This window comes from Protopterus annectens, chromosome 3.part1 (genome assembly GCF_019279795.1).
Source record: "Protopterus annectens isolate FY-2018-M chromosome 3.part1, PAN1.0, whole genome shotgun sequence".
Taxonomy (NCBI): domain Eukaryota; kingdom Metazoa; phylum Chordata; order Ceratodontiformes; family Protopteridae; genus Protopterus; species Protopterus annectens.
The window spans coordinates 1631138740-1631163989 of NC_056732.1; the positions used below are offsets into that span (position 1 = coordinate 1631138740).

Below are 25250 nucleotides of genomic sequence, written 5' to 3' on the forward strand. Positions count from 1 at the left end.
ATTTGTGGCCTCTCTGCTCTGGCTTTTAATAGAACTTTGGTCAGTAGAGGAAGAGGCGGGAAGGCATAGACTGTCAATGTTGTCCAATTGAAAGAGAGTGCGTCCACTTTCCAGGCCTGTGGATGTTAGGTCCTTGAACAAAATTTTTCCAACTGGTGATTTCTGTGGGTAGCAAATACATCTATGTCTGGCTGTCCCCATGCCTGAGTTATCTTTGAGAAGACTTGAGGATGCAACTTCCATTCGTGTGGGTCTGTCATATTTCTGCTTAAGTTGTCTGCCAGTGTGTTTTCCTTCCCTGGCAGGAATTGTGCCTGTAGTTGAATTTGTAATTCCAGTGCTGTGTTCCACAGGGTCATGGCTTGCCTGCACAGGGGGTATGAATGAGTTCCCCCCTGTTTGTTTACGTACCACATGACTGTGGTGTTGTCTGTCCTTATCAATAGCTGGCCTGGATGCAGTAGGTCTTTGAAGGTCATAAGAGCATTTTGCACGGCTAGCATCTCCTTTTGGTTGATGTGTTGGTGCTTCTCTTTTTGGGACCATTTTCCCTGAATGCACTGATCTTCCATGTGTGCTCCCCAGGTGTAGTCTGAGGCGTCCGTTGTGATGATTTCAGTTGCTTGAGGTAAACAGAAAGGGAGACCTGTGTTTCTTTGGCATGCTTGAACCCACCACAAAAATTCCTTTTGAAGTCATGGAATGAGTGGTATAATTGTTTCCAAGCTGTGGCTGTGTTGAGACCATAAGTTTTGTAGGTACCATCGTAGTTTCCTCATATGCAGCTTTGCACATGGTATTAGTAGGATGCAAGATGCCATGAATCCCAGAGCCTGCAGGACTTTTCTTGCAGTTAGTCTGGTGAAAGTTGCCATTTTGTTGAAGTATTGAGACAGTTGCCCTTGTTTGTCTGGCGTGAGGTAGGCCATCTGGGTGGTTGTATTTAAGCTGGCACCCAGGAAAATTATCTGTTGAGAAGGTATTAGTTTTGATTTCTTTTTGTTCACTGTGTATCCCAGGTAGTTTAACAGTTTTATTACAAACGCCAGATGCTGCAATAGAATGTCCTTGCTGTCCGCTTGGATCAGGCAGTCGTCCAGATATGGGTAGATTTGTATTCCTTGTTGTCTGCAGAAGGCAATTACTGATGCCAGGCATTTTGTAAACACTCTGGGCGCAGTAGATAAGCCAAAGGGCAATGCAGAGAATTGGTAATGGGTTGAACCTGCAAGAAATCTGAAGTATCTTCTGCAATCTTGTCTGATAGGGACATGCAGGTATGCCTCCTTGAGGTCCAATGTTACCAGCCAAGACTCCTTGCCCAGCATGGGAAGAAGCTGCTGTAATGTGAGCATCTTGAATTTTGGCACCTGTAGATATGTGTTTAGGATGGATAGGTCTAAGATGGGTCTCCAATCTTTGTCCTTCCTTGGTACCAGGAATAGTCTGGAATAAAAACCTTGACCTTGTTCTTTTGCAGGTACCTCTTCAATCGCTTTCATATCCATGAGAGCGGAAATTTGTCTTTGTGCCTCTGCCCTTTGATTTTGTGGCAGGTTTGGCAAGCCTCTCATTTTTGGAAGGGTGTGAAAGTGAAACCTGTAGCCTCTGTCTATAATGTCCAGAATCCATTTGTCTTTTGTAACAATGTGCCAGTTTTTTGAAAATAATGCCAGTTTTCCACCCAAAGGTGCTGCCATTATAGCTTTGCTTGGCAGGCATAGGGGGAAGTCATTGTGTCTGTTTTCTAAATGACTGTGATCTATCTTCTCCACCTCTTGGAGTTGGTGCTTGCCACTGTCTACCTCTGTAAGATCCTTGAGGTTGTCCTCTACCCCTTGGGCATCTGTATCTGCCCCTTTGAGGTCTGTCTGTGGCTGGAAAGGACCAATTTTTTGAAGGCCAGTTTCTGCTGAAGCGTGGAGGTTGCACCTGCAAGAAATCTTTCACTGTTTGCATAGATTTTGCTTTTTCCTCCATTTTCTTTAGTACCTCCTCAGCTTTAACACCAAACAATACATCTTTTTGAAGTGGTGCATCTAATAACTTTGCTTTGACATGATCTGGTAAGGTTTGCTCTTTGAGCGAAGCATGTCTACTTATGACAGACCCCATGACAGCAGCTCTGCATGAGGCCTCTAAAGCATCAAAACCACACTGCAAGGTATGTTTACCCACTTGCTCTGCTCCATGCAACAAATCCTGCAACTCTTTCAAATATGGTTGTTCTGTTTGTGTCGTTTAGCTTTTCAGCTGAGATAACAAAAACTGTTGGTACTTTAACATATGAAATTGACAGTTTAATGCCCTCATGGTTAAGGTGGCAGATGTATACACCTTTTTCCCCCACCTTTCTAATGCTCTGGAATCTCTCTCTGAAGGTAAAGGGTTTTTAGCAGTAGAGGCCTTTATTCCCTTGGGACCCTGTGAAATTGCTTCTGGGTCAGCAGTATGGCTTTTATAAAGGAACTGGTGAGAATCAGGGACCCGGTAATACCTGTCTGGTTTAACAGGGTAATCTTGGCCTTCCCAGTGAAAGTGTTCCCTCAATGTATGCAGGGTTCCCCCAAAAGAGTAGTCCTCGGGGGGGGGGGGACCGAGGGAATAGACTCCTCAGCATCAGAGTCTTCAAAAGGGGAATAGGCATAATCCTGGTCCTCAGAATGGTCTGAGGTAATAGAAGCCTGGTCTGAGGAAGGGTAGTCTTCCTCCGATCTGGGTCTTTTGTCAGAGGGGGGGGGGGTTGAGAACCCCCGATGAGAGATATCAAATCCTCAGCCATTTTAAGCATCTGTTTTTTAGGCATGGGGCCTTGAGAGGAGGTCTGAGGACCCTGTTTTTTAGTTTTCATGGCAGCTTTAGATTTAGTGAAGGATTTAATAGAGAAGGTGGAAGGCCTGAAGACACCTTCAGAAATGGCAGGCCTCACTAAATTTTCAGTTTCCCCGCCAAGAGTGGCGTCGGTATTTGCAGTGGGAATGGAGACAGAGGAGCCTGCGACCTCGGGTACTGAAGTCACCGGTAAAATAGTTTCATCGGTAGTCAGGGGCTGCGTAGGCGCCTCGCTGAGAACCGGTAGTCAGCCTAAGCGTGGTCTCAGTACTCGGTGCAGACCTCGGATGTCGGTCCTTGTCTTTGCGTCTTTTGCTTAAAACTGGCATCGGTGTATCTGACGACATGATATAATTAATTTTTTTGCCAAAATAATGAAGGGCGAACTCCGCCCGGCGCTTAATAGTGCGCTTGTTGAAGCTAGCACAAAAACAGCAGGCCGAGACGACGTGGTCTGGCCCTAAGCAAGGTATACAGAAAGAGTGAAAATCCTTATGCGGTATTTGCTTCCCACAAGAAATCCAATTATTAACTTTGTCTGACATCTGTCTGAGGCAAGAAAAGTTTCCCCAACGGGGTACTTAGCTTTAAAGAAGACTTCAGCTGAAATACTTTCGTAAATCTCAGGAGCTGGCCGACCGGCACTTGCGAACTGCTTCTGCTTTGGGCACCGCGTGGCAAGAAAGACTGGAGAAAATGGCGTCGGCTGCCTCTTTTATACCCCTGCCGCACTGACGTTAGGGAAGAAGCGACGACAACCGACGCCAGACCTAGACTTTGGAATTCGGCCGACCGAGGACCCGCCTGACGGCATGATAACCCATCTGTAATAACTGCAGCTGTATGCACGATGAACATCTGCTTAAACACTTAACTTGACTGCTTTTTCCTCTGGGAAGAGGACTTTATTTTTGCTAAGTTTTGCTAAGTTAACTGTAGCCTGACATTCTGAACAGTTATCCTTGCTCCTAATCTTTTATTTTGTCCTGCAGACTGTTGAGGCTGCAGGCTGGGATATCAGATCAGTGCTTCTTGGATTTCACTGTTGTTTTAAATAAATAAATATTTGACCTGTTACATTTTGCGATAATGATTTAGTAGAAAGTCAGGAAACATTTAGTTCAACAGTTAGCATTTTGTAAAACCCACCATTACTTAAAATATTTTACTTTATATTATAAACTTGTACTTAGACGGCATATGTCATTTCTCAAACTGTATTATATAATTACTCTTAGTAACATTTTCACTGAAATTTAAAAGCTTGTAGTTGGCTATTTGTTTCTTAATTAATTATTTAATAATTGGTAAAGGCACTTCTCTGTGGTGATACACTGCTGGAATCCACCTCTGAAAGAAATACTAGTCAGCTAAAACTACTACCAGTCTTTATACTTCATTTTCTAAGAGTTGTACAATAAACGGAATATAAAAGATGCTTTACAGCTGGAAGTAGCAACTGCCATAATACAGGAAAGATTTGCAGCACTTGAGGGTATTACAGCCTCTGCTGGAGAATAGTGTGGATGTGTTTGTCAGTTAAAAATGCAGCATTTTAGATTAAATACAGTTACTGTGGATAACCTAGCACTGGCATGCACTGAACTCAGACTGAAGTGGGGAAAGGCCTGGGAAGCCAGGAAATACAATTCTGCTGTATTAATGTTCATAGGTTCAGTATGGAAGTTAAGTGTTGGCTATAGCCATCTTCACTTCTTTAGTTACACTGATTTATATTTGTACATAGTTTGCAGTAGTTCATACTTCCTCACGGCAGTAACATGTTTCAGAGGACCATGGCCCATATCACAGACATTAACAGTGGCAGTGATGCAGATTTAAAACTCGCACCTCTGGATCATTACAGTGGCCTCTATTTGTTCAGTTAAGAAGCTCTAGTCTTTGAGTTACTGTAATGTTCTAGTGCTTAAGAAATTCTATGAAAACATAAAGGAAAATAAGAAGTTATGTACCTACCATAACGTTCCATGTTAGTTGTCTTCTCTCGCCTTCTTTCTTGCTGGATGGGTTCGGAGCCGATCCTCGGCTCCGACTCGGCACTTGCTAAGCTCGAGAGCTAATTTTACCAGCTCGAGGCAACCCTATATCCCATGATGCAAGGCGGAGATTACCCAGATCTCGTTTGGTAGCTAAGGAAATAGTAATATATTCTTCAACTGTAGAGGAGGAAGAAAAAGTAACAATACTAAATAACATCATAATCCTCTAGAAAGGATCAACCTAATCTAGTGACACTAGAAGCTGAATAGCTAGAAAAGGAATAAAACCTCTTAATAGAAGAGGCATAATCTTCTCGGTCTGACCAGGCTAGGGGATGGAGGCGGGGCAAGAAAGAAGGCGAAGACAACTAACATGGAGCGTTATGGTAGGTACATAACTTCTTAATGTTAAGTTGTCAATCTCGCCTTCATTCTTGCTGGATGGGACCGCGTCCCTAGCACCTCTATCCTGGGTGGCTCAATGGAACAGACTCTTGAGAATGGTGGAACCAAAATTCGCTCTGTCTCTGGAGGCCAAATCTAATTTGCAATGTGAAACAAAGGTATGAGGAGAGGCCCATGTGGCTGCTGCACAAATAGTGTCTATTGGAAGTCCAGCTTGAAAAGCTGTCAATGTAGCTAGAACTCTGGTAGAATGGGCTTTTGGCTTAGAAATCAACTCTCTGCCTCTGAGCTGATAAATGTAAGTGATCACAGAAGACAGCCATCTAGATAAAGTCACCTTGGAAACTGGAAGGCCTTTCCTGTTCTCTGCATAGGATAGAAACAGTTGATCAGATTTCCTAAAAAGTTTAGTTTTGTCCAGATAATATCTGAACTGGCGGTGAACATCAAGACAATGTAACTTTTGTTCCGCTCTATCAGAATAATTCGGGAAAAACACTGGAAGATCAATGGATTGATTTAGGTTCGTCTGTGATGCCACTTTTGGTAAGAAAGACGGATTAGTCCTTAGAGATACCCTATCTTTGTGGAATATTAAATAGGGAGGACGAATGCAGAGAGCATGAAGCTCAGATACTCTCATAGGTTAGTACTAAGCTAACTGCCCTTGCGAGCCATTTTAAGCTTAGCCAGTTATCCCTTGTGAGACTCAAACCCTGCACCTTGTGTTTGTAAGGCAAACACTTTAACCATTAGGCCACCCTCCCAACCCAAAATAAATTCCTACTGTCCGTCTCGAACCCAGGACCCTGGTAACACTAGTCTGTATGACCGACCACTAAGCCATGACTCTCAGAAGTAATGGCAACTAGAAAAAGTGTCTTCCAAGAAAGAAATTTCAAAGAACAGGCAGCTGCAGGTTCGAAAGGGGGAAGAATCAAGGATGTTAAAATTAAATTTAGATCCCACTGTGGTGGGGTCTCTGTCGGAGGTTTAAGTAAAAAGATACCTCGAAGGAATGCCTTGCAAAGTTTATGTGACATAATGTTGTGGTCCAAAAGGCCTATATGAAATTTCAAAATGGCTGCCAGCTGAACTTTTACTGTGGAGGAAGAGGATCCTGAATGAAAAATCTCAGCTAGGAAGTCCAAGACCGAATGAATCGGAGCAGTATAGGGGTCTATGTTCCTAGCTTTTGCCCAGAAGGAGAAACGTCGCCATTTACTAGTGTAAATCTTTCTGGTAGAAGATTTTAGGGAAGCTACTATGATATCCCGGACGGGATTAGAAATCATAGGAAGCCTGGCTAAGGATGGAAGTGGAGCAATCAAGCAGTGAGGTTGAGAGAAGGTATGGATTGGTGCAGCTGCCCAGACTGGTGGGTCAGAAGATCTGGAATCGGGTCCAGATGCTATGGCTGTACCAAGAGATAACGATGTAGGAACGGAAACCATATCTGTCGAGGCCAATAAGGGGCAATGAGAATCAACTTGGCTCTCAAGGCGGTTGCTTTCTGAATTAGTTGAGGTATCAGCGGAAAGGGGGGGAAGGCATAAAGAAGTCCCCGGGGCCAATCTTGGGTTAGAGCGTCTCTGGGGGGATGGCCTGGAAGGGGGAAGAGAGAGAAGTCTGGGCATTTGCTGTTTTGAGGTGTAGCGAAAAGGTCGCAGCAAGGAAGGCCACACTTCTGAAAAATCTCTTCCGTCACTGATTGTTTGAGAGACCACTCGTGAGGCATAAGAATAGCTCTGCTCAATCTGTCCACTATGATGTTGGATTTCCCGGGGATATGCGTTGCTATCAGAAACCGCTGAGAAGAGATTGCCCATTGCCAAAGTCTGAGAGCCTCTCGACACAGTGGATAGGACTTAGTTCCGTCCTGTTTGTTGATATACCACACTACGGACATATTGTCCGTTTGGACTGCAATAGTTCCCAGTGGAAGAGAGTCGTTGAGGGCTTGCAACGTTAAAAGCACCACTCTCATCTCCAGGACATTTATGTGCAGATGGTATTCAAAAGGTTGCCAAGTGCCATGGACCATTCTGCCCTGATAATGCCCCCCCCACCCGATCAGGGAGGCGTCCGATGTAACCGTGGCAACCAGGGCAGGAGGAACAAAGGGTCTGCCCTGATGGACTTGAGGGGACGATATCCACCAGGTCAGATGCCTTTTGCAAGTTGGAGTTACTATGATCTTGTGACGCATGGGAAGTTGTTGAAAAGGCCATTGGGCGAATAGCATCCATTGTAGAAGACGCATGTAAAAGCGGGCAAAGGGAAGAAGTGTTATGGTGGCCGCCATAAGACCCAATACTTTCAGAGCAAATCTGGCCTGAATTCTGTTGCTGAGAAGAATAACCTGGACTTGTCTTTGAATGTCCAAGATCCTTTGGTCTGTTAACTTTGCTGAAAGTTGTACGGTGTCCAATTTTGCACCTATAAAGGTAATAGATTGACAAGGCGACAAGGCAGATTTTTCAAAATTTATAGAAATCCCTAGCCCTCTGCAAATGTGAATGGTGTAATCTCTGGCTTGGAGAAGTTGATGCCTGATGGTGGCAGTGAGGAGCCAGTCGTCTAGATATGGAAACACCTGGAATCCTTGACGTCTCAGGTGAGCCGTAACCGCTGCCATACATTTGGTGAACACTCTGGGGGCTGTAGTGAGTCCAAAGGGCAGGGCTCTGAATTGGAAGTGACTGGTCCCCAGCCGAAAGCGGAGAAATCAGAAATCTTCTGGAGCGTCTGTGAATTTTTATGTGATAGTACGCATCCTGAAGATCTATCGAGCACATCCAATTGTCCTTGCCCAGAAAGGGTAGAATGGACTGAAGCGTGACCATCCGGAATCTTGATTTCTTTACAAACTTGCTTAGTTTGCTCAGATCTAATATTGGTCTCCAGTCCCCTGTCTTTTTGGAACTAAAAGAACCTTGAGTAGATTCGGATCCTATTTGGTCCGCTGGGACTGGCTGGATGGCTCTTTTTGCTAGCAGTTTTAATATTTCTAGTACTGCTAGTTCCCTTAGACCGGGTGGAACGTCTGGAAGGGTTCCCTTTTGCTGAATTGGGGTTTGAATAAAGGGAATTTTGTAACCCTCGGATATAATCGACTGTACCCATTTGTCTTGAGAAAGGGAAAGCCAGGCTATTGGGTACAGCGATAATTTTCCCCCGACTGCCTCTGAAGGTGGACAATCGGGCAACATCTCAGGGATGCTGGAAGGGTTTGTCAGAAAGAGGCACTCTGCTTCCCTGATTCTGCGGACCCCCTCTGCCCCTAGGGTGGCGTCTATTATTGTTACCCCCTCTGCCTCTGGGGGTAAACTGACTTCGTGTGTCAGGCGTGACTCCTTGAGATTAGCGGAATTACATTTTCTCTCCATTTTGTCCTTTGGGGTAAGGTCTTGAAGGGGTGGAGAAACGGACTCCTATGGCAGAAAGAGTCTTGCCATCTTGTTCGCATCTAGTCAAAGTGTCTTTCACTTGAGGTCCGAACAAGGTCGAACCACCAAAAGGGGAGTTTGTGAAGGACGCCTTGAAGGGGTCTGCAAAATTACAAAGCCGCATCCAGGACTGACACCTTAAAGCCACTCCTGTGCCTGCGGCCCTACTCGCTTCATCGGCTGCATAAGAAATGAGCCGCATAGAGGAGTTAACAATGGAGTTAAGGATTCCTAGCTGTGAGCTAATCTTATCCTGAGACGCAGCAGCTGACGGATCCTGTAAAACTTCTCCCAACTCTTTAAGAACATCTCTTTGAAGGCGGGTGAAGTGGCACAAGTAGTTCAATGATCTCATGGCAAAAGTCGCTGAAGAAAAAATCCGCTTGCCGTACCTGTCCATAGTCCTAGAATCCTTGTTAGGAGGATGGACAGGTACTGAAGGATCAGCTAGTTCCTTCTTGGTGGCAGCAGCCACCACCATGGCATCAAATGGGACACCCTTTGTCAAATATTGTCTATCTGGTGGGGCCGTAATGAATTTTGAAGGCCTCCTAGGAATAGTTTCCACCGAATCCAGAGCCATCCACGCCTTCCGAGCCACTACATCCATAAGAGGGTCGAAAGGCGGAGACACCCAGGAGGTGGAGGGTCGAGATCCGAACGCCTCCAGGTATACTGACTCGTCCTCGGAAGGATTAAGGGAGGGCCAGTTCCCCCTCTGCTTAAGGAGTTCAAGGATGTCTGAGAAAGAGACATCCTCAGAGGAGGACCTTGGGGATCCCTCCGACTCATCCAGGTCAGTATCAGATGTAATAGACCCGGGGGAGTCTAGATGTTTCCTCTTACATGTCCTCTTACACGGAGGTTCACCTGACGGATCAGGAGAAGCCTCGGAAGGGGAAGATATTCCCAATGGGGAAACCTGAGGCGTTGGATCTCTGGGTCCGGGAGCAAGAGAGTAGGAAGAGACGTCAGCAGGCACTGTAGTGGGAGGAGCTGATGGAACTGTCCGTTGACTAAGACCAGGGGCTAGTACACTCCTCATCACCTCGAAGGCTCCTCCATCAGAGAGACCAGAAGGTTCCTGCTCTGAAGAGATAGGAACTCCAGGCCTCACCGAGAGGGAAGGCTCTGAGGCAGATGTCGGGGCTGAGCTCACCAATGCCGAAGCCCCGAGAGGGAGAACGGGGTCGGACAAGGGTCCGATGCCACTCGCCCCCTCGGAGCTGACGAGAGAGACCAGACACCCAGATCCCTCCAATGAAGGCCTCAAGGAGGAAATCGGAGCAGAGGACGACTGAGCCGAAAGGGGTGGTATCGGCTCCGAAGCTACAACGGTCACAGTTCCGAGGAGCTCCGGCTACGAGCTCTGTAAGAGAGTAGAAGGAGGAATGTTTGGTGGATGTGAAATAGCTACCATCTGTTGAGGTGGGCTATGGAGCATTTGGGCCAATGCCTGAGACTTTAATAGTCTACTCACCACTCTCTCGAGGTCGTGATCAGACAGCCTGGACGACCGAGAAGAACGGCTCCGATGGCTCTGCTCAGAGAGCAAGGGTAATTCGGAGCCGAAAGTATAGACTCTAATGAAGGGGATCGAGATCTCTTTTTAGAGATCAATGGAGCCGACGGAGCCGACACTGAATGTCCAGATTGGGCAGTATCAGCGCCGGATGGAGCCGATACTATGACTGCTATAATGGAGGGATCGGCTCCGGCCGGAGCCGATCTCGACACTGGTGAAGATAAACCAGAAGCCGACGGCTTGGAACTTTCAGCCGAAGGCTTGATAGGTTTCGAGGGCTTCCCCGGCGCCGACTTAGTCGGGGAGCTCTCAGGCTTTAATAAGCCCCTTAATATCAATTTATTTCTGTGCTCCTACAGGACTCTTGGGATGAAGGCATGACAGATAGCACAAGAGTCCTGCAGGTGCAGAGGTCCCAGGCAGTAAACACAAGAAGTGTGACCGTTTGTCAGAGACATCTTCTGACAGCACGAGTCACACTTCTTGAAACCTGAGACCTTTGTGTCCTTCAACATAACTGTGTCGAGGAAACACAAGTTGTGAAAAACAAAACACTAACACACACACACACACAAAAAACACCCAATCCAACAATTTAAACTAAACAGGGATAACAACACAGTCAGACAACAATCCCTGACAGGAAAAAATTTAGGAAGGGGAAGGCCTAAGGCCTAAGCTAGGGAAAGGGGATAAATAACTCGAAAAAAAGGGAACAGTAACGGGAATAGGGTTAAAGTAAGCGTTAAGGTTAACAAAAAACAACTATAGATATGAAAATTTAAAGGGGTTAGACTAAAGTCTTATATTTAGAAACTTACCTGGAGCTGGTAAAAAAAGGCACCTCGTTAGCGAAGCGGCAAACGAGATCTGGGTAGTCTCCGCCTTGCATCATGGGATATAGGGTTGCCTCGAGCTGGTAAAATTAGCTCTCGAGCTTAGCAAGTGCCGAGTCGGAGCCGAACCCATCCAGCAAGAATGAAGGCGAGATTGACAACTTAACATCTGTGATTTGGGGTAAAAAAGTTAGGGTAATGCATGTTTGTGTGTGTGTGGGGGGACTGTTGTGAGAAGAAATGCTTAGAGTTTGTTTTGTTCTTAGTGTTTGTGATAAAAATGTCAGACACTACCATTTCATTTTTGGCAGATGTACACATTTCTTTACCAAACTCAATGGTGGGCTAAAATTGACTTACTTCTTGAGTACGTCAGTGGGAGATAAAAATAGTTCAACTGTATATTAAAAGGAAAGGACTATAGAAACAGGAATGTTTTCTTACCCTTGTACAGGGCACTGGACAAGCAGCACTTGAGAAGCAAGGACGGGGAATCCCCCTCCCCTTTGCAGCAACATCATTTAAGAAATCTGTGCTGCACTATCACAGAAATGGCTAAAAAGGACCAAATCTCAGCAATGTTAGAGTGAGATCAAAAAAGTTTAACTAAAATGTTCAGGGACGGCTAACACGGATAGGCTCAGAAAGGGACTCTTTGACCTACAAAATTAGAAGAGAAATGGCTCTCCAGAAGAGATGAGCCAGTTAACATAAATTAAGGCAATGAGCTGTAAATGAGTTGCTTCATGAAGTTCAAGGTTTAATTCTCTTAGCCTCAATTTGTCTACTGTGCAACTCTGGGCAAGTCACCTAACCAGACAACACTTCTGCCAGCCTAAAAAAGGGCAGCTATGTCCTATGAACATACTCATTTAACAAATAATTAAGTCATAATAGGGGAGAGTGGGACTCCACCTCCTCCAGCAGACCCATAACTAGTGGTTTTCCACAGGGATTGGTTCTGGGACCCGTACTGTTCGGAATCTACATCTCCAAAGTACAGGCTAAAACTAAAGGACTGTGGTCTGGCAAAGTTTGCAGATGACTGCAAATTGGGAGCGATCCTTGAAACCCTTAGCGATGTCAACATCTTGCAAGAATGTCTTACGTAGACTAATGGCTGGACTGGTGCCAAAGTCATGATCTTAAACATAATGCAAAAAAATGCATTATCATCCCCTTCGCCCAGGGTGATGTTCCTGCAAACTACCACATCAATAGCAATACCCTGAGCACACAGTCAGTGGTGAGAGATCTGGGCACACAGGTCGACAGCAACTTTAACTTCGATTACCAGGTCTTCACAGTGGTAAGAAGGGCATTTTACATTGCTCATCTCATAAGTAAGGGCATTGCCTCCAGAAACAAAAAGAGGTTATAACCCCCCTGTACTCCTCCCTCATCAGGCCAATAATAGAGTACACCGCTCCCTCTGGTATGTTCCTTCCCAAACACCTGCAGCAATTGGAGAGACCACAATGTTTCCTTACAAAGAAAATTCATGGTCTTCAAGATCTGTCTTATGCGGACAGACCGAAATCATTGTCACTTTACTCTGTTATACAGACTGCTCAGAGGCAACCTGTGCCTTTCATATAGAGCAATCTCTGACCCAGCTTTAATGGAAATGCTGCACATTTGCAAGTCAAATGGGCACAAAGGTCACTCACTCAAAGGACCCAACCTGGTATGTCGCATCAACAGAACTTCCTGAAGCGAGAGATTTGTCTCACAGAGGTTGTCCCACCTTTGGAACAAACTTCCTATTCATGTTAAACAAAGCCCCTTGTTGGCCCTATTTAAGCGTAATTTCGATGACTGGCTGGGTATTTGGAAATTCATCCCAGGGGCTCCACCTGGGTCCCTCTTGGACAGGGGCAATCATTGTCGATTTTAGTGTCTGCTTGAACCAGACAGGGTTGAACTTGGCTAGGCTTGAAAGGGCTCTGGGCCCGTCACTCTTGTAAGTTGAACTTACCATAACAGATGTTCAAATGATCGCTGCTGCAGTAGCCTTAGCTATATGGGTTATATGCTGCCAAGAATATAACAGCCAGCCAGCTTCCAAGGCTTCAGGGCACCTTCCACACACCCTGTCAGGCAGCTTGATCTGAGCTGTCCAAAAGACAAGTTTGGACATGAAGCCCTTCACAGCTTTCCTGCCAGCATACAGAGTGGGAGGCTGAGCCCTGAAGGGACAATGCTAGGAATATCAAAAAATGAATACCCACACCCTGACATAAAAACACACCAAAAAACAAGGGAGATGGAGGGAGGGAGAACATACTGTTAAGTTCAAATTACACAACTGTACTACGTTCTTCATGTGGATCACTGCTACAATAGCCTTAGCTACATGGGAAGATCATCATAGTGAACTATATTTGGGATATGGAAGGAGAAGGTCCTAGCAAAGGGTGAATTACACCTGAAGGAGAAATCAGGGTTACAGTGCTTTGTGAAAGTATTACAGAGGACCAAGTAGCAGCTTCTAAACTACTTCTAGAATCCAGCCATTTCTAAAAAGCCACAGATAAAAACAAGGCTCAGTTAGAGTGGGCCCTGAGCCTCTCTGTAAGAGATCTGGCCTGGTAAGTATAACAAAAGGTAACAGCCTTTAACAACTATTTGGAAATAGGTCTGTTTTGACACAGGTTGCCTCTTCTTCTTACCTTCACAAGAAATGAACAATTGATCCAAAGATCTAGAAAACATATTTTTTGTCAAGATATTCCCTAAATTGTCTGTGGACATCCAAGATATGGAGTGTCCTTTCTCCCTCATTTTTAGTTTCTGGAAAGAAAATGGGGAGATGCATAATTTGGCTTAAAATAAATTCTGATACCAGTTTAGACATAGAAGGATTAGTTCTCAAACCATGTACCTTTGGAAAATAAGGTAGGGTTGACTCACCACATGGCTTGCACAGACACCCTTCCTTGCAGAAGTCAAAGCAATCATAAAACTGTTTTCCATGTTAACCTCAAGTCTGCCAGATTACTGGTTCAAATGGAGCAAGTGTTACCTTCCCCAACACAAAATTCAAATCCCAAAGAGGGGCCACCAATTTACTTGCAGGCCTGTTATGCAAAACCCCTTTCAAGAACATTTTGACATAAGACTGCCTACAAAAAGGGGGATCCATGGGCAGACATGCTGTAATGTCCGATAAAATGAACCTTGCTAGAGGAATAAATAAGGTCATAGAATAGTAACTCAGACAAATATTGTAAAATCAGAGAACTAGTGCTGAATCTGTGCTGGTTGTAATGGTGGTACCAACTAGAAAACCTTTTCCATTTGCCAATATATGATTTTCTGTTAGCAGGCTTTCTTGCCTTCATTAGTACCTGCTGCCCATCCTCAGAAAATAGGTGCATAAAAAGAAGTTACGACAATGTTATCAGTCAACGGAAGATGATTAATGTTGGGGTGCATTAAACACTCCTGTTCTTGTGTGAGTAGATCCAGTCTGTGAGGAAGCTTATGGTAAATGTCACTGGCCATTTCCAAAAGAATGGAGAACCATGGTTGCCTGGAGGATTCAATCGCAGTAACCAAAGTCTAAGTAGAAAACATTAGAAACAGATATAAAGATCTATTCTTCTCCCCTGTGGAAGACAAGCTCTTTGAACTGAGGTATCTAGCTGACATCACATGAACACAATCCTACATAAGGGAGTCAAGAAAGACTTTTGAATGTTCTCTTGTAATCCCAGCATGTGCAAGAGATCGCTCATCCAACAGAGATTCCAGACAACTTGAAAAAGACTCTGTAGAGAAGCAAATGTCTAAATATGGAAAAATGTATATACGTTGTAACCTGCAATGAGCTATAATTGGTTCTAGACACTTTGTGAACGCTCTGGTGCAGTGGATAGTCCAAAGGATAAGGCACAGAATGGATAATGGGAAACAGATACAAAAAACCTTAAGAAACTTCTGAAGTCTGGATGAATATAGCAATAACCCACGCCTGGGTGTGGGTAATGCTAAATTTACCCACGGTTGGCGTGGTTTGGTCGAGGAAGCCAAACAAAGCCAACCGTGGGTAAATTTAGCATTACCCACACCCAGAAGTGGTTATTGCTATTATCATGACATTATTTAAGAAAAGAAACTATTACTTTTCTTAAATAATGGCATTGTATAATGCCTGTTTACTGCCCTTCCGCAGATGTCTGCATCCGCGGCACTTCTGATGTACTGCGCCTGCGCGGTACATCAGAGCTGAGCAAAAGCAATGGAGAAAGCAAGATCTCCGTTGCTTTTTTAGTAGCTATGTTAAATGAGTTTAACATGCGAGACAGTTAAAATAAGCAACGGAGATGTCCGTTGCTTATTTTAAAACTGTCTCGCTATGTTAAACTCATTTAACATAACAACAAAAAGCAACGGAGATCTTGCTTTCTCCGTTGCTTTAACACTGTCGCTATGTTAAATGGGTTTAACATGCGAGACAGTTTAAAATAAGCAACGGAGATCTCCGTTGCTTATTTTAAAGCTGTCTCGCTATGTTAAACCCATTTAACATAGCGAGACAGTGTTAAACGAGTTATACTAATGGAAAAAAGTCCGGGCGACCGGACCTTTTTCCATTAGTATAACTCGATTTACAAAGGGCACGCTGGCCAATCAGCGTGCACATTTTGGGGGGGTCATGGTATAATAGGGGTGTGACAATATGCACATTTTAAGTCTAGTGTTACCAGGAAACTTGAAAGAGGAAGAAGAGGTAACAGGCTGTGTGAAGTGATAACATTTTGAATTTGGGCCCTATCACAGCATGTGATGAAAAACTGGTGGAAAAACAGTCTGATCTGTAGGATGAGAAATGACCCCCTAGAAAGAAGGAATTTCTTCCCACTGCCATCTGCAACCTTGATAAATGACCTTCAGAACCCACTTGTCTGAAACAATTTGTTGCCATACAAAAAATGGAAATTAAGATTTTCTTGGAGAAAACGTCTAAGGTTCATAGGTGTGTACTAGGCTAATGGCCCTGGAGCCTTTACAAGCCTAGCCCATAGAAGTGCCCTGGCATTGTGCCTCGCAACATTAGTTTCCAGTGCCTCTATCAAGTAGAGCCACTGGAGTGGGAGAAGTTCCCAAGATCACTTGAATAGTCATTCAGACTTGTTACACTGTTCTTGGTTTTAAGAGGTTTGAGACTTCTTTTTGGAACCCCCTTGCCATTTCTTCTTAAATGCCTGCTTATCTAAATTCTGTTGAGGCTGCTTATTCTTTTTTTTTTTTCCAAAATCAGATGAAGAGAAAGAAAATCCGTTGAACAATTTGGAAAAGGAAAGGGTGGCGGAAAAATCTTAGAGATTCCCTGGATCAGCTTGCCCCATTCATCATACATTTTGATCACCTCTGCAGCACAGGGGTAAACACTAAATCTCTAGCCAAGGAAGAATTTAAAATCTCATTTTTTTACATCTGGGAGGTTTTGAAAATGCAGCCAAGCAAACCTTCTTTAAACAGTACAAGTGGCCCACAGCCCTAGAAGAATCAGCAGACATACCCACACTGCAAGCAATGAGTGGTGACCTGTGCAATATTTGTTTTCACATGAAGAAACTACAGACAAAACATTTCTCATACTTTCATAATTTCTCAGAGTAAACTTTAACATATGAGCCTGACAATTTAAAATTCTGAAAAATCAAAGCTGCAGAAGTATACACTTTTTCCCATGCCTATCAAGAACATTCCCATCCTTGTTAGAAAGAGTAGGACTGCTAACAGGGTAGGTTTGATAATAGTGTATAAAAATGTAAAAAACTGAGGAACTTTAAACATCTTATCTGCCTTTTTAAGCACATCAGGCTGACTACAAGGAAAACTGCAGGCAGTAAGATACATCCTCAAAAGCAGACAGAACAAGAAGAATGGATGTAAGTTCTGGAAAATCCTTCTAAAACATCACAGATTATTTTCTGAGGGATTGAGAAACCTCAGTGTTCTCCCTCTGAAAACACTGGGACATTTTAGCAATAGTCTCTGAGAAAGAGAAATCCTTACAGGGAGAATCAGAAACTGGGCTCTCCTCTGAAAATCTGAGGCCAAAATCTTGAATCTATCCCTGGATCTTCCTGTACAGATTCAGAATCTTGCATCTCTTCAGGAAAAGTGTAATCCCTCTTTCTTTTACCAGAAACTACTTTACAAGAAGGATCAATAGCTTGAATTAAACCCTGAGCCAGTCCCAGTAAACTACTTCTATCCAAAAAAATTTGAGGAACGGGAGATACATGTTTGGTTTTCTGTTTCTTTTTGACAGGAAAAGTGGGCTGTGTTACTAATGGCAATTTGCTGCTTCCTCAGGGATGGGCGCAACATTCTGGCACAGCAAGGAAGCCTTCCTTTTTCCCTCTTCTTGGACCAGCAAGAATGGCTCTCCCTTGCCCAATGAGGGGATTCCAACAACCACAAAGGATGTAGCTAACCCCCAGTCCATAGTGATTGTACGTGCTACACCAGAGGGATCATGGGTAAAAGATTAGTGGTCTAAGGTACAATAAATGGCCACAGCAGAGTCATCCACCTGTGACTGAGGCAAACTGCTAGCCTGCTGTGGTGGCAAAAGCTGTTTTGCTCAACTTCTTTTTGTGGCTGGAAGAACCACCGACCATGGGACCGACAATCTGTTTCATGCACAAGCCATAAATAGTGCCACTCTTATCAAAAGTTACTTTTTTTGACAAAAAAAATACACTAAAAAGCACTTTAAAACAGTGTGGCAGCCCCATAGCTGAAAAATAAGCACATTTTCTCCACAGAAAATATGTTTTCAGTTAGTTTACACTACGTTTAATCTGACAGAAAAAACAAGTGCATCCTTTAAGGAATGTTACAATCTTGAGACAGTCCATTAAACCCAACACTCCAAGCTTTAAAAAAACTTTCCTGAAGAGGAAAATAATAATACAACTATTGATAAATTTAAGAAAATGGAAAGTTTTTCTCCTAAAAGAACTTGCCTACCCAGCAAAGGGAAGAAGATGATGACCATCGATCCTCAAGATGCCTCAGATGAGTCTATTCTTTGGCAGCAGTACAGCTCTGAAGAGCTTCACACCCAAACTTGTCTTTTAGTCAGCTCACCTCAAGCTGCCTGACAGTTTGGGCATTTGGAAGGTGCCCTGCATTTTTGCAAGCTGGTCAGCTGTTATATCCCTGGCAGGATATAACCCATATAGCTAAGGCTACTACAACAGTGATCAATATGAAGGACACTCTCTGGTACCCCTTTTAGAATGCTAACATAACTCACCCTGCCACTTATGGTCAAACACACTACCTTAGGGTGTTCTTAATAGTTTAATCTGCAGGACTAACTCATATGATTATGTTTATTACTTGTACACGTGGCTAATTATTTCTGCTCTTTATATCATTACTGTCTGGCTTACTGTATTTCAGTGATAAGCACCACCAATGCTCACTTAAAGTCGGTGTGATGGGCTCAAAAATAAAGAAAAAAATGTATGCTGGCACATGCATTAGTTCTGCTTAATTATCTTTTACTTTGTATTGCTATTTCCGCTGAGACTTCACCGACAATGTTGTGTTTTTAAGTTTTGAAATTGCACTTTCTTATGAAGCATCTCTCTATGACCCTAATGAAACAGCAAAATATACAAAACTCAAAATATATACATTTATCTCCATAGTTAACTAGAAACGATTAAAAAATATTGCAAGATATTTTTAAAAATTACTGAATGAAAGGTACCTACCTATATAAAAAAGAAAGCCATTCCAACATGAATTTTCTAGTCTTCTCAACGCCTTGTGTGTCGGCACCCCAGTGTTCCAGGCCATAATTGGTGTAATCTCTAAGAATGTCAAATCTCTCTGCTGAAGAAATGTCCCAATGTCGTTGTTCTTTAATTTCCGTAAAAATCCAAGGTTTGATCAATGCACCCCTACAACCAAATTTAACATATTAAGTATGGTGTAACTTGCAAGTGATGCAGTTTATCATGAGTACTACGTCACGATCATGTCAATGTGTGTAATAGGAAACAGAGAAAAAAAGCATCAACTTGCCTTGCAATCATAACACCAGAAACTCCAGTCTGCTTGGCTCGATTTGCATCTTCAAATGACAAAATGTCTCCATTTCCTAATCAAAAAGTTAATGTTTTAAATTACCAGAGTGATATTTCTTTAAACTTGGTATTGTGGTGATTCTGAAACCGAACAGGATTAAGCTATTCCTATTTTAAAATTGTATGCAAAGGCAGTATTAACACACGTTTCATTACAATACTTTAATTCTCAAGCCTGACATGAACATACACTGTCTTCAAGGAAGAAAAGCAAGGCCACAGTGTCAGTTTTTTTTCTTAAACAGTAATTATTAAATGCATATCCTCTCAGTTGCCGTCACCTTGTACTACCAAGGTTACACCACCTGAAAAAAAGTGCAAGTCAAACCTGAAAATTAATATGCAAACCCATTTCATAGAAAGCAGTTTGTCTGAGCTGGGATGTGCACATTAATTAAGAAGCATTTTTTTGAGGGAGAAAACCTTCTCATCTTCAGTCAGGAAGCTCTTCCCAGCTATCACCCTTGCTTACAACAATTCCAAGACTGCTGCACCTCAAGGTGAGGAGAGCATCCAAATCAAACAAGAAGCATAGAAAAAAACAGAAATATCTTTTTGTCCTAGTGACTTTCCCTCTTGCATGACAAATCCTGAAAGGCAAGCAGACCTCTCAAGTATCTCTGATTCTGACTCAGACCTTTTTCTGCCCCTCCTAAAAAATGGTGACTCTTTCAGAAAAGGTAGTGGATTACAGTCAGTAAATAATGGCAATCATTAATTACAGACATTTTAATGCAGAAAAGTCATTTTCAAGAAGTGAGAGGTACACTGTGCCATGACTTCAAAACATTCTGTGGTCAGGCGTAGGTTAAACAACTTAAAGAGGGGAAAGAAAAAACGCTGCTCCAAAGCCACAAAACGGTATTTTAATAAACAAATGTAAGCACTTTTGTTTCCAGTGCTACAGAATAATCATCAGACAAACAGATACACTACCTCACATCCTTTAAATACCATAAAAACATCACCTCTTTAAGGGATGAACCTCACTTCCTTGAGGGGGTGGGGCCCAAGTGCAAGGCATGTTACACAACATCTTATGCATCATCTCACCTTCTAAGAAAGGTGGCGTCAAAATGCAAGATACAAAGTTACAAAACATTTTGTTACCTTCATAAAATCCTAGTGCATTTTGAATACTAAAAGCTAAAAACATATGTACAAAGAAGTTAATGCCATTAATAAAATTGCATTAGTTTATATACTAAACAAATGCATATCATTTGGAAGTGAGGTTCATCCCTCAAGGAAGTGATATTTTTATGGTATTTAAAGGATGTGAGGTAGTGCGCATCTGTTTGTCTGATGATGTTTCTGTAGCACTGGAAACGAAAGCGCTTACATTTTTTTTATTAAACTACCATTTTGTGGCTTTGGAGCAGTGTTTTTTTTCTTCTTGCAGTGTTATATTTCGCTGTTGGGCTTGGTTACTTGGTAACTTAAAGAAGGAATTATAGCAAGCATCTGCTTGACACTATTTACTAAACAATTCTGCATATGCTTGGGACTGACTGAAGAAGTGGTTTTGGTCCTGGAGAGTTGCTTTAATGATATGATCCTTTGAGATGGTGTTGAGGAGGGTGTGATGATCTCAAGGGAGAAATTTATAGCAAACTTATATGATGGTATGTTGGCAATGTCTTTAGGACTGGAACAGGAAGGTCTCATAGATAATTTCTGAGCAGGGATGTCAATTATTCCTTAATTTTCTAACACAGCTAAAAAAGGACTTATTATCCTTAGCCTCAGAAGCTAGTCTACAGTCTTGGGTTGCTTTGATCATTATAGCTGCCTTCAGTTTTTTGGTGAGGCATTTCATATTCTGTTTGTCATGAGAGTTTTGCCCTTATAATCTAAGCAGTTTCTTCTTTCCACTGTATAGTATGTTAACATCTACTGATGACCAGGGTGTTTTGTTATTAAATCTGCCCCCATCTGGTTCTGATTGGGATTGCTCTGTCAATCCATTAATCTAAATAAGCACGAAGATCCTTGGAACAGGTGGCTGCATAAGCCATATCCACTATGGGGATAGCATGGATGAATTTTTAGATTTTGTTGTAAAACTGTAAAACATTTGCTTTTTTTGAAGTTCCTAAAGATGAAGCGGTTGGTTATCAGGGGGTGGATTTTTTTTTTGGGGGGGGGGGGTAAAACTAACCAGTTTCTAATTTGGGTTAACTCATTTGGAGCTAACCAGGGGAAGGGAAGAAGCTGGGGCTGAATTTGGAAGAACCAGCTCCAGTATATTACTGCCCTGGTGGGATTTTCAGGCAGTTTGATCCAGGGAATTATCATGTACTCAATCTAAGAAGCACTGTGCATACCTAATGTTAGAAATATAAATGCTCTAGTCTATGTAGGGGTAAGTTAAGGTCCATCCATCCATCCGTAACCTCCTTCCTCCCCCATTTTTTTGCACATTAGGTCGGGGTGTAACATCAACAGTGACCATCATCTAGAGCCACTGTTCACAGTCCAGTACAGGAGGTATAGCTAAAGGCCTTTGCTGGGGCAGGAGTAAGAAATCCCTAAGCCTCTTTTTAGAATCAGAGAAATCCTGACTTTCCCAATGAAAATGCTCCTCGAGAGTATGCAAGGTTTCACTAAAAGACAAATCCTCTGGGAGGAAGCAGAGGGAATAGAGTCTTCAGCATCAGAATCCTCATAGGTAGATAAGGGTAAATCCTGGTCATCAGAGGAAACAGAAATTTCAGAATCCTGGTCAGACGTATCATAAGCAAACTCAGCCCTAGGGGGAAGGTTGGCTTCCCCTGATTAAAGTAATAAGATCTTCAGTCATTATTATCATTAGTTTTTTAGGCATAGAGGCCTGACCATGCGGTCTGGGCGTCAGTTTCCTAGGCATGGTTCGAGCTTTAGGCCTTGAAGAAGAAGATGGCACAGTGGCTCCGGACCCATCCAAGGTAGAGACATCCGCAGGTTCCACAGTTGAAGCATCTCGCAGCATACCGGACTCCGAATGGGTCTCAGCAGAGGCCTGCAAATCTGAAGCAGCAGATATCAGGGGCTGCGAAAGTGCCTCACTGAGTACCGGCAAACTGGGCGGCCTGTCTCTGTCTTTATCTTTGCATTTTTTCAGAATGTCGGTAGTCGAATGGCTTACCGAAGACATATCAGGATAATTGAACCGAGCCCAAAATATTTAGAAGCGCAAATATACAGATGACGGATAGTTTGTGGTTTAAATTAGGCACAAAACCGACAGCGAGGTACATCGTGGTCAGGGCCTAGGCAAGGAATACAGTATGAATGAAAATCTTTATGAGGTATTTGCTTTCCACAAGAAATGCAATTATTTACTTTTACTGACATCGGATTAGAGCAAGAAAAAGTTTCCCCAACGGGGTACTTAACTTTTAGTTGAAGACTTCAGTTCTGAAATTCGAAAACGAAAATTTCAGGAGTCGGCCGACCGGCACTTGCGAACTGCTTCTGCTTCGGGCACCGCACGGCAAGAAAGACTGATGTAATGACGTCGGCTGCATGTTTTATACCCCTGATGACCTGACGTCACGGAAGAAGAGACAGCAACCGACGTAGGACCCATGACTTTGTTAATCAGGCCGACTGAGGGCTACTGCAAGCAGATAACCCAAATGTAATGACTGCAACAGTGAAACACAAAGAACATCACCGATGTTCTGATTAATATTAAACTAGCTTGATATCACTATAATAAAATAAACTTCAAAAAATGCTCCGTGGAGCACATCAGACTTCATCCTGTCTGAACTCTCAAACACATCAGCTTCTCTGTGTAGTCCAGCAGGCATGCGCTCTGCATACACATCCAAAACTCCAGTCCCTACTGCACACACTGTAGATGTTTCAAGTCTATTCTCAACAAGTATTACACTAGCACTAGACAAACTACCAGTTAAGGTACTTTATACTGAGTTTCGCAAAATTAGAACTTAGTTACTTTTGAAGAATTGCTAATGGAGTAACTAAAGGTGATATTCCTCATTAAGCACTAAAAAATTTCCTATCCATTTTTTTCATTGTTTTGAACTCTGTTTTGTTGCAGAGGAGGTTGTTCGGTGCATCACTGACATTCCCTTATCTCTCTGTTTATCTTTCTTTTTCTAAGTACACACAGTGATCAGTCTCAAAGAGAAGCTCCCAGTGGGAGTGGGTGTCTATCAGGGTTCAGCTCTGAGCCCACTGCTGTTCATATTGGAGATGGACTACATTAGCAACCACACTGGAGGGGACAGATCAACAAAGTTGCTGTATGCAGATGATATGGCATTACAAGCAGACTCTGAACAAGACCTTCACCAAAGGATAAGGGAATGGTATGCAAAACTGAAGGCTCGTGGGATGAAACTGAGAACAGAATAGACTGCTGCAATATCAGCAAATATGGGAATCAGAAGAAAGAAGTGAAAATAGTGGAACAGATTAACAACTTCAAGTATCCGGGAGGCGTGGTTGAGGAAAACGAAAGTCTGAATGCGGAGGTCTAAACTATAATCGAATGGGCTGCAACCAAGTGGCACAGAGTGTCAGTGTATGACAAAAGAATGCCAAAGAAACTAGAAAGTAAGATGTGCAAAACAGTGGTGCAACCAGTACTACTATATGGTAAAGAAACCTTGGCAGTAAAGGCAGAGCATTTGAAGAAGCTAGAGGTGATGGAAATTATATGCCTAAGACAGATGGTAGGATACACACTGTGGGATAGGTGAAGAAAATAGGACACCAGAGCAAAGGAAAACTTATCTTCAGCTGCAGAGAGGATCAAAGAAAACAGATGAAGGTAGTTCAGACAAGAGCACAAAAGCAGAAGACAATCTGGTGAAGATCATATGAGACAGATGGGAAGAAGGTAGGAAGGAATGATGGCATCCAGCTAAGAGATGGATGGACTGTGTGAGAGAAGACCCATGACAGTCAGGTATGACTATCAAAGAAGTCAGGAGAGTGGCACTGAATCAACAAAGAGATGGTGGCAGTTGACATGACACCCTGACCCCTTGTAGAAAATGGGAAAAGGGGGATAATTATGGCAGTGATGATTATTCATCTCAACAGGAGTTAATTTATTAGCACAGAGGGGCAATACTATACTCTCAGTTTTAGCACTGTGAGCAAGTTGATCAAACATTCCCATGCTTACTGTAATAACACATGACATTAAGCTATTAAAGAGATAACTACATACATACATGAGTATATCTATGACGTAAAACACGGTAGTGAATCCGATGCATTTTATAGGCATGCCAAGGCATGTCCTTGAGTACAAATAACTTATATGTACTCAAAACAGCTACCTATTAGTTTTAAAAGGATGACTAGCATTGAATACACACAGTTGTTCTGGCAGGTGAAATTGTAAGCAGGGACTTTCCCTGGATTAAACGATAATATTTCTATTTCCAGTGTGTTAAAACTTTGTGCAGCCAAGTTATGAAGTTTTTTGTTTTTTTATGTTACAAGTTGTTTAATATGTTTGATATTCAACAGAGTTTTTTAGTTGTATATAGATTATGCTTGATTTTTTTTTATTTGTTGGATCAAGCAAACATTCCCTTTAGTATTTTTTTTGCATATGTTATTTGTGTATATATATATATTTTTAGCTTAACTTTAGGTATTACTGCATTTAAGTCACTTTAAGGGGTTAATATGAATTACCTATTTTTTAATTATTTAGTTTTAGTCTGGAGTATTTCTCAATGGGCTCTGGTGAAAACTGGCTTCGTTCCAAGTCAGACTTTCCCAGTAAACAAATGTTAAATAATAAAATAATAATAAGTTTTGATTGGATGTGGATTGCTACACAGGAGCTTTGAAAGTATATGGTGTTGATGCACAATTCAAAACTTCTGATAACGTTTGACATTTTGAAAACAAATGTGCTTAACTCCACTCATTTTATTTTTATTCTGTTCAATAAACTGCCTTTCTGTGGTGAAGTATTTGCAGTTCTTTTGGATACGTCTACTTTATGGAATATAAGAGCTAGCTTTTTAGCCACATATAACCTTTTTCTTTCTTTCTTTTTGGCTTTTTATAGCTGACTGTCAGATGCCAAATCATCCTTTCATGGT

General features: G+C 42.6%; 1 protein-coding gene across 1 annotated transcript in view; it reads right to left on the minus strand.

Annotated features, from left to right (window-relative positions):
* DUS3L (dihydrouridine synthase 3 like) overlaps nt 1-25250 on the minus strand; it is a 654647-nt gene that overhangs the window by 79330 nt on the left and 550067 nt on the right. The window contains exons 11-12 of the mRNA XM_044067654.1: nt 19106-19181; nt 18793-18981 (exon numbers count right to left, since the gene is read on the minus strand). Coding sequence (XP_043923589.1) covers nt 18793-18981; nt 19106-19181 — 265 coding nt within the window. The remainder of the gene's footprint in view (nt 1-18792; nt 18982-19105; nt 19182-25250) is intronic.